The 9,594-nt window shown below is 42.3% G+C and overlaps 1 protein-coding gene across 2 annotated transcripts in view; it reads right to left on the minus strand.

The window, feature by feature from the left end:
* Positions 1–9,594, minus strand: part of FAM98A (family with sequence similarity 98 member A) — a 34,105-nt gene that overhangs the window by 18,839 nt on the left and 5,672 nt on the right. The window contains exons 3-6 of one of the 2 annotated variants that reach the window (XM_004711106.2): positions 7,469–7,603; positions 2,321–2,505; positions 854–934; positions 115–231 (exon numbers count right to left, since the gene is read on the minus strand). In XM_004711106.2, coding sequence (XP_004711163.1) covers positions 115–231; positions 854–934; positions 2,321–2,505; positions 7,469–7,603 — 518 coding nt within the window. Of the gene's footprint in view, positions 1–114; positions 232–853; positions 935–2,010; positions 2,013–2,320; positions 2,506–7,468; positions 7,604–9,594 lie in introns of those variants that run through there. The other variant, XM_045287037.1, reaches the window with a different exon arrangement.

Here is a 9,594-nt window from a genome sequence, read left to right on the forward strand (position 1 = left end):
TATGTGTCTCTCCTATGTATTTTCCTTTTAATACTTATCGAAACTCTGCTAGGAATGCTTAGGGATCATTGTCTATAAATACTCTGCTGCTCATTTAAATTATTTAATGTGTACCTTAGCTCTGTCAGACCAGCCAAAAGACTGCACGGTGACATCCAAACGTTTTATTAGCAGCTTTCTCCGTACTTCGTATTCGTTGCTTATGGCTTGGTTAATTGCTTCAATTTTGTCCTGGAATGAAAAGGAACAGTTGGAATTTAAATCTGTTTGTGCCCTTGACACAAATGGGCAGAACATGTATCTATTTTATTCGTAACTGTATCCCCAAAAGTTTGAACATGTAATTCTTTCCACATATAACTAACAGTTAATGAAAAGATAGGCAAAATAAGATTAAGTCTCAAAATGTAAAACGGAACATATGAAACACATAATGTGTATTTAGCCCAATGCTGGTTTTTTTGTCTTACAGACAACACTCTTGGCAATTAGAAACATGCTTAGACTTTTCATGAGTTAAAAAAAAACTCAACTGGGTGGATTACAGCTCACAGCGATGGAGCAGATCTATCCCTGTGGGTTTCCGAGACCAGGGGAGCAGAAAGGCGCATCTTTCATCTTCCCTCTGTGGAGCATGGCTCGGTAGGAGTCACTAACCTTATCTCTAAGCCAAGTACCTCCAATCTTACTAAGTTACTGTCCATCAATCTTGAGGAATAAAAATGCATTTATTCTACACATTACATTTTAGAAAACATATCTTGGGAAGAAAACAAATGATAAATGCTGACATGAAAAATTATGAAACATGACTTTTCACACATTTGACATAAGCTGATGAGTCACTACTTACCCAGTGGGCTGGTCCCATGGGTTTCTTCAATAGCGGCTTCCCCACATGATTAGGTGGAACCTTTGCTAACGTCTCCTTTAACTGACACAAAAATAGAAGCATATACATGAACAAATTTAATGGTAAAGTACAACCTCCTCCTCATCCCCAATTCTCATCATATCTTGCATCAAAAGAAGATCCCTAACAAAGGCAAAAGTAGAGAATGCTTTGAGAGGCCGACACCCTACCTATATGAAAAGACACTGGTTTATCTCACTTCTCACGTGCCTGCAGTGTGTCTCAGAGCGCAGGTACTCATGCAAGGAATACCTGATGAATGGGCCACTGAACAGACAGAAAACCTGGACTACGACACACTGCTGCTAGCATGTAGTGGTAAACGTGTGTAACCTAGAGCTAATCTATCCCATAATTCAAATGTAGCAATCCTTGAGTCCAGCAGATATGTACATGGAAAGGCCCCTGCTACAGCAAATACTATTCTCTTCTATTCAGTCACCTTTTAATTTATTTGTTCCTAATGGGTTGTATAAAAGATCTTAGCGACCCATAATTCATAGTTCAGAATTAGTTCTGATTTTTATATACTAGACTGGGGTCTACAAACTTTTGAGACAGAAGAGCTAATCCTGTCCCTCACAATGATTTAAGAATTATTTGAGAGCCATAAATATATTTTACGAACAAATGAAATCACCATTATCTGAATAATTATCCTTTAAAATTTTACAATTTTAACTCAGAGCCACATGCGTGTATGGAAAGGACTGCATATGGTTTGAAAGCTGCAGTTTGCCGATCCCCGTACTAAAACTAAGTCAGTAGTCAATGAATCTCGTTTGACAAATCACACTAAATAAGGTCTAAAGTGACTGGGTTAACATCCCTTTCTGTCAAATTAGTGGGAAGGAGACTGGTAACTTTTAATGCTAAAAAAAAACCCAAAACCCATCAATGGTACTAAAGTTCAAGGACGGTTTTTAAAAGGACTATAATCTTTTTATATTCCTTCAAAATAAAACCTTACTCCACTTAATCAATTCCAACTAACAGAGACCCTATAGGACTGAGTGGGCTTCCCCTGTGCGTTTCCAAGGTTGCAAATCTTTATGGGAGCAGAAAGTCTATGCTTAGAAGAGCTGGTGGTTCTGAACTTCTGACCTTGTAGCCCACCACATATCCCACTATGCCACCAGGATCCATTTATTCAGCTTATAAAGCAAAAAAAGTACAGATTCATTTTTCATAAATAGCTAGTGTGTGTTAAAAAACAAAACACCAACGGAAATATTTTATCTTTAAAATGCAAATACATAAGATTTAAAACACAAAGTTCATTCAATAACAATTATTGAATAATAGTCTACTAGGTTCCTACTAAGAAAAACTAACAGAAGTGTTTCATATCAAACAAATGCACAGCGATCCCTTTAATATACTATAATCTGGTACTAAAAATCTTACTTTTTTTTCAATCCCGCTGAAGAATTGGAACATAGTTATATTGGATGGAGGCTTGGACATTCCCAGAGCAATACATATGCCTTTCAACTCCTGAAAGACTTCACTACCACCTCCTTCTTGAGCTTTTTTGGGAGGAGCATTCACACAGAGCATTCTGGCAGCTTCTAGTTCTGAGATGAGGTATGCTGAAGTAAACAGAGTAAGATTTCAAAATGAGATGCATTATAATGAAGTAAGTCTTGGGTCACAACTTTAGATCTATGACTTAAAATTTTTAAAGCTGTAAGAATGGGGAAAAACAAGATAAATAACATGGACCAGTTCTATCATTTAGGTATTAAATCAAGATGTAATCATCAAAGACTGATCTAGAAATAAGCAAACCTTCTTTGAAACCAAAGGCTTGAAGTAGGTCATGTCTAAAAGCTTGCGTTCTTGAATTATATCATTAAGAAAGCTCTAGAACGAGGGCTGGCACCTGTTACCATATTTGCAGAAGATGACGTGTGCCTAGTTTTCAGTGCTGGGGAGAAAGACTCCTTGTGTTTACTGCTCACCGCTGTGAGGGCCCGTGATACCACCCTGCCCTCTTGCGTCCCCAGACTCAGGTAAGCCCACCTGGAACTGGTCTAACCGAAATCACACTGGCTACACAGAGAAAAGTAGGGAGGCAGTCAGCCCTCGAAAGTGCCTTCCCATGATTTCCAGCGACGTAATGGGCCACTGTATTCAAATCAAACCCGTGCACATAAGCAGGCCTGCTCTCAAACTTCCCAGCCTTCCCTTAGAAAAACCTTCCAAATCACTCCCCCAGGTATTGACATCAGCCAGGTTTGAGGGCTGCAGTCTGCCTTCACATAGGTCACTTTAAGGTTTAAACATTCAATCCACTTCCTTTCACCTTCCCAGTCACACATATTTTTACAAAAGTCCATTAATAATCCTTAGACTGTCAGAGTCTCAAGTTATCTGACAACATAAGCCACTTCAGATGACACAAAGAGGTAGTTTTGGGAAAATACATATTCAAGGCCCTTACACTTGATTAGAAGTACAGAAGTAGAGTCAGGTTGACAATCACGTTTCCTACCACAGAGATATAGTACCAGAAAAACATGGGCTCACTCTTTTGGCAAATCGTCTCTCGTTCGGCTCTATAGAGATCTATTTCATTTTAAATACATTTAACAAAAATCTAAACATATTCAATATAGTAAACTGAAGCAACATGTAGATATTAAAACAGTAAAATCTCTTTCACTATGAAAATGGTTACTCTTTGCACATTTTCTGCATAGTCCGCCTTTGTAAATGAAGCGCACACACATACTGGATGGATATGACAAAATTATGTGAACAAGTTCTGGCATGGCATGCATGCCTCATTACAGTCCCAGAAATGACTTGTGGCCTCATTTACTTTCATTAGAAAGTCAGAAAATGTTACTTCTGATCACATTTGTATAACAAAGGTATATACAAGCCATGGGCAAGAAGGATTGAATGGAGACTGGGAGTACTTGGGAATTAAAAGAAAACACACAATTGAGACTGCATTTGCTCTGGGCAATTCGGGGCCAGGCTTGAGAACTGAGGAGCCCCTGTAGCCAATTTGTCCTCAGGCCTGTCCTTGCTAGCGACAGGGCTGCCCACAGTACAAACATTGGCTGGTCCCCCCCCAAATCATTGTCTGCATGTGCCCAGATCCCAAACTGCCGGTTCCAAGTGAAGCCAGGTGGCAGGATGGTTTGGGTGTGTGCACTGTCCTGGCCCCACAGTGCACCTGGGATCCATTTCGACCCGTGTCACCTGCGTGAGAGATGTGTGACCCCTCTGTGTCTGCAGCTATCACGCTTGACACAGGGGCAGGAGATTCAATTACCCAAGCGTGGGCAGTGGGGTGAAATCGGTGTGGTTGTGCAAACCAGCCTTGCCCACCCGAGTGGGCACATGCCTCCTGGGCTGGGACCGAATATCCTGAGGGTTATTTCTCGGCAGAAAAGGAGACTTCTTCCAGGATGACAGAAAGCAGTCAGAGCAGGAGGACTTCTGGTGGGAGGGGAGCTACAGTACTTTAGAAACTAGAGGGGAGATAGGGGACCAAACCGCAGCATCAGAAGGCACCAAAATGAAGACATCAACTGTGCTGGCCAAAAAAAAAATACTGCTATCAAAGTCATCAACACAAAAAATATAGGTAAGTGTACTTATGAAAACGTATGGGGATTATACAGGATGAAAACTATTACAACATTCATAGAATAAAGATAGAATAGAATAAAGTTTGGAAGGAACACCACCATACTGAGTGTATGGTTGGTTTTACACTACAACACCGAAGGTTGTGACAGGCACCGCATGTGGATCTAAAATATTTCTCATCTCTCCAAAAACAGACTCTATCCTAAACACACACTGTCCAGTCCTTTAAGAAAAAGTTTGCTGAACCTGTTTTGGGAAGTCATATGAACCAGATCGAATGAACTGGTACTCTAAATAGCTTGGGCATTCTCAAAATGAGTTCACTAATATAATTACCATCAAAAAGCTTTCCCTGTGGCCCTACTGACAATCTAGGGGAGAACGAGGACTGCGTGTGTTGGAGGACCGGCCCCTCGTCTTCGTGGAGCTCAGAGAGCTTGCCGGACTGTCCTGACGGGGACACGAGAGCGCAGCGGGGGACCCCAAAGAGCGAGCAAAGCCCTTCACCAGACCCACGTTACTCAGTCCCTCGCCCGAAGACTATTAGACTTTTCTAACAATTCACAGGCAAATGGTCTATTATTTGCCCTAAACATGCTTACGGCAATCAAATGAGTGAGGTAAAGGTGCTGAAAGAAGCAGAAACATAGCATCAAGATGTGTTAACGAACACTTGCAGATAAGAGAAAGATTTAGAGAGAGTGAGTGTGTGCACGTAGACCCTAGAATGAGAGCGAGGATGGAGACTATGGGAAATAACTGAGAAATAAACAGCACAGAGATGAAGAGGGGGGAAAGGAGTGTGTGGATGTGTTTCTGTACGAAGAACTCCAAGAGCGGAGTTACATTGAATAAATAGCCTTTATGGTTAGGCACGATGAATAAAGTACAGGTATGTGTGGCTTACTGTCCATTCCCCATTGGCTTAAAAGACTCTAAATCCATACTCTTCCAGCACTGGAGCACAGGAAGGCTAGATCCAGGCAGGTGAAGATGTGGCTCTGTGCTTAGGCTGGGAGGTTCTGTCTGGTGGGCAGCAGTGTGGGACCCAAGCGGCCCCTACTGCTCAGGCAGAGAAAACAGCAGGCAGGGTGCGGTGCACTCTGCTCCCTTCTCACTGGCTGCCTCTAGCACAACTGCTGCCGCTGCCCTCTCAGCTGCTGCTCTGCCCACTCCTTCAGCCTCTGCCAGCAGCAGCAGGGTGACAAGGATGACCAGAAGCAGGCTCCCAGAGGTCGTAATACGGTGTTCGGACATGTTCAAATCACAAGACACCCTCTTGTCACAGAAGGCACTCACACTGGTGTTTATAATTGAGACCCTGAGCACAAAATAATGCAGTCCGGTTTAAGATATAAGGAAGAGTTTTAAAGTATTCAAGAAAGAGTTACCGTGCATTCAAACTGGTCTTATAAAGATCAGTGCTAAAAAAGACTAAACCACACTGAGACGAATTAGCTATTCAGAGCCATGTCTAAGAAGGTCCAGACAGGTGATTCTTCCTGTGTAAGAAAACATATTCGGTGCTAGATATTATTGTAAAGAGAAGCAGCACAACAAAGGAAGAATCGGGAGCAGGCCGCTGGACATGGTTACAGCAAATAGTTCATTTGAGAGCTACTAAGAATCCGATGCAGGATTCCCCACCAGCAGGGGTAGATAGCCTAGTAAGCAAGATACTCATGGGCTTTCTTGTGTTTGCTTACTAATCCATAGCACACAATTTCACCATCTCCCTCGTGAAAATATATGGAACTGGTCACTACAGATAAGTAAGCAAGCCCATGGTTACCTTGTTCTCTGGGATCTCGGCCCCTGTCGGGATGGTACATTTGAAGAGAGACTCAACTTTGATTCTGTAGGAAGGAGGGCTAGACTAAGAGACAGTGGCTATTCACACCTAGAAACAGCATCTTTGATGTGGTGGGAAAAAGGGAAGATTGCTACAAATTAGTAAATAAGCACCAGTAAGCCTGGGCTTACTTAGCTTATTGGGTAATCTGACATTATCCTCCCCTCTTAACAATCATTGGACAAAGAGGGTATTAAGACAGTCACTCTGGGGTTACTTAGGGCCAAAGTACAATAGCTACATTTAAAAAAATTGAACCTTCCAAACTGGAGTTGGCTTATTCTTTAGAACCCACAGAATAGTGTTTAAAAACAAGGACAAACATTTAAAATCCTGATTTAAGATGGTCTTTAGGACTATAATACTTAGTTAATATAAAAGAAATGTGTTTCCAAATGCTAAAAGTATTAAGACTATTGGTTATGAGCACTGGGAGGTTTTACATAAAGCAATGAAATTTTAATCCACTGACTATTTTTCAAAGTGGAGAAATGGTCGCCAATACATTAAGCGCATGGAAGAATTTCTCATAATCAGCAAGTACGGAAACAATCCAAATATCGTCTTAGAAAATTTTAGTTTGACATTTTTCCAAATGAAGGCAAGACCCTAAACAAATCACCCAGCCACAAAGAAATATGAACAACACAACATGCTTCAAGTGATTAAATTTACATCGTTTACCGTTTATACGTACTCTCTCTGGAGGATTGAAAAAAAAAAAAGAGCTTTGTTATTCCAATACTATCTTCTAAGTTCATTTTCTGTTTCTAGTCCAGATAGCTAGGGTTTAAAGATCACAGTTGGACAACACTCCAGCACTGCTGTTGGTGAGTGAGGCTCCACAGCTGGCGTACTAACAAAGTCGAATTCAGAAAGAACAATATCCACGAACACAACAAAGACAATGCCGCCAATCCCCAGGCCCACCACCTCCTAGATGTAAATCTTAGAAAGAAAGATAAAAAAGGGGTGGTGGGGTGGGTCTTTCTAATGAGATCCATAACGAAGCAATAACAACTAGTTAACTAGAAAGCACAGCCATAGGAGACGTAAATAGGAAATCACAGCCAGTGTGAGTCACCATTACGTACTGAGCAAGAGGAGGCAGTTCTTCTGCATGAGAAGGCGCTTGGTCACATCCCCGGATGTCAGCGAGAGGTACGGGCAGTTCATTTCTCCTAGCAGTCCACTCACCTCAAGTTGGAATTCTTCAGCTTCATTTGGACCTTTTATTAATGAAAACAATTTTATTGAATAACATTGGTTTCCATTAGCATATAATTATTATTACACATAAATTGAGAAATTGATAGGATTTTCTTACTTTCCCTTTTTATTTATCCTTTGTCACACCACTACAATTCATTTCCTAAACTCTGTTTTCATTTTGGAAGCCCAATATTTGAGAATCTTTAATGGAACCCTAATTTGTACTTCATCTCATCTAATTTTTTGCTCTATGCCTTTAAAGATTCCTTATAGACAGAAGGCTCCTTAGAAGAGAGGATGAGAGACTTAGCCTCACATATTTGAGACATGTCTTAAGGAGAGACCAGTCCCTGGAAAAAGATACCGCTTGGTCAAGTAGAAGGGCTGTGAACAAGGAAGACCCTGGACCAGATGGATTACCACAGTCAATATACAGCAATGTGCTCAAACATAACAATTGTGAGAATGGGCAAGGCCCGGCAGTGCTTCCTTGTACTGCACACAGGGATGCTTTCAGTTGGAACCAAGTGAACAGTACTTGATAACAAGTCTCCTCAAATTACCCTTCCTTGCTTATTCAGGTACCATCATAGACCATGTCGCAAATATCCCTTAATCCATGCCAGGATGGTTAGTCTCATTTCATGTCTATACCTTCTTGTAAGTGACCCCCTGTGATTGACAGGGAGATTCCCTGTCAAATCCCACCCATCCATCAAAGCCTAGTTGTCTTGCTCTATAATGCAGCAGTTCTCAACCTGTGGGTTGTGACCCCTTTAGTGGTCAAACGACCCTTTCACAGGGGTCGCCTGATTCATAACAGCAGCAAAATGACAGTTATGAAGTAGCAACGGAAGTAATGTTATGGTTGAGCATCACCACAACACGAGGAACCGTATTAAAGGGTCGCGGCATTAGGAAGGTTGAGAACCATGTCTAATGAAACCTTCCCCAAAAATGTACGCTCTGAACTTTCTCCTCCTCAGAACCACAACCAACCAGACCAAACTCCCTGCCATCAAGTCGAGGCCGACTCAAGCAGCCTACAGGCCAGGGTGGAACTGCCCCTGGGAGTTTCAGAGGCTGTCACTACTGAGGGGAGTAGAAAACCCCATCTTTCTCCTGAGGAGTGCCCGGTGGTGTCAGACTGCGGGCCTAGAGGAGAGCAGCGAAACATGTAACCCCTACGCTGCCAGGGCTCCATCGCAGACCCCAAAGGGGATGTACTATCCAAACCTCCAGTTACTTCACTTGCACCTAACATTCCCAGCTAGACTCAATCTGAAGACAGTAAGCATGATTTATAGTTCTGTTTTCCCATAGCATCTCAAACCATGTCAAGTCCAGAGGGTGAGTCAAAGAAAAAGCAATGCGTTCTTGGTATTTTACGGTGCCTTATTCAGTGTCACACTAAGAAAAGGAGACCAGTCGCCATCGAGGCGATTCCAACTCGTGGTGGCCTCATGTCTGAGACTCTAACTGTGTTTCATGAGGTTTTCAAGGCGGTGGTCCTTAGGAAGCAGATCAGCAGGCCTTTGTTCAAAATGTCCTTTGGTGGGCTTGAACTGCCAACCTTTTGGTTACTATTGGAGTGGGCTACACAGCAAGGTCAGGAGTTCAAACTCACCTGCCACGCCATGGGAGAAGGATGATGCTTTGTACCCCCTAAAGATATGGCCTGGGAACCCTCGGGGCAGTTCTCCTCCGCCCTTTGGATTCACCACATGTCACCAAGTTGATGGCAGTGAGGGACCATCTGCAACACTTAGGGACTCTGATTCAGGATCACAGAGGGTCAGAAGTAAGAAGCAAATTTTGAGGGAATCCCTCAACCTAAGTCCCTTTTCTTATTTAAAAACCCTTATGATCAATGTTTTACAAGTTGTGTCCTGTGAACCCAGGTCCCACTGGGCTCCTTTATGTGAAGGCGAGGTGGTGGCAGTGGAGAGGTGTGCTATAGGACATTAACTACAAGTTACATTTTGGCATGTTTTATACAGTGAACCCT

The sequence above is a fragment of the Echinops telfairi genome, unplaced genomic scaffold, assembly GCF_000313985.2.
Source record: "Echinops telfairi isolate 266 unplaced genomic scaffold, ASM31398v2 ScPeMD7_10;HRSCAF=50, whole genome shotgun sequence".
Taxonomy (NCBI): domain Eukaryota; kingdom Metazoa; phylum Chordata; class Mammalia; order Afrosoricida; family Tenrecidae; genus Echinops; species Echinops telfairi.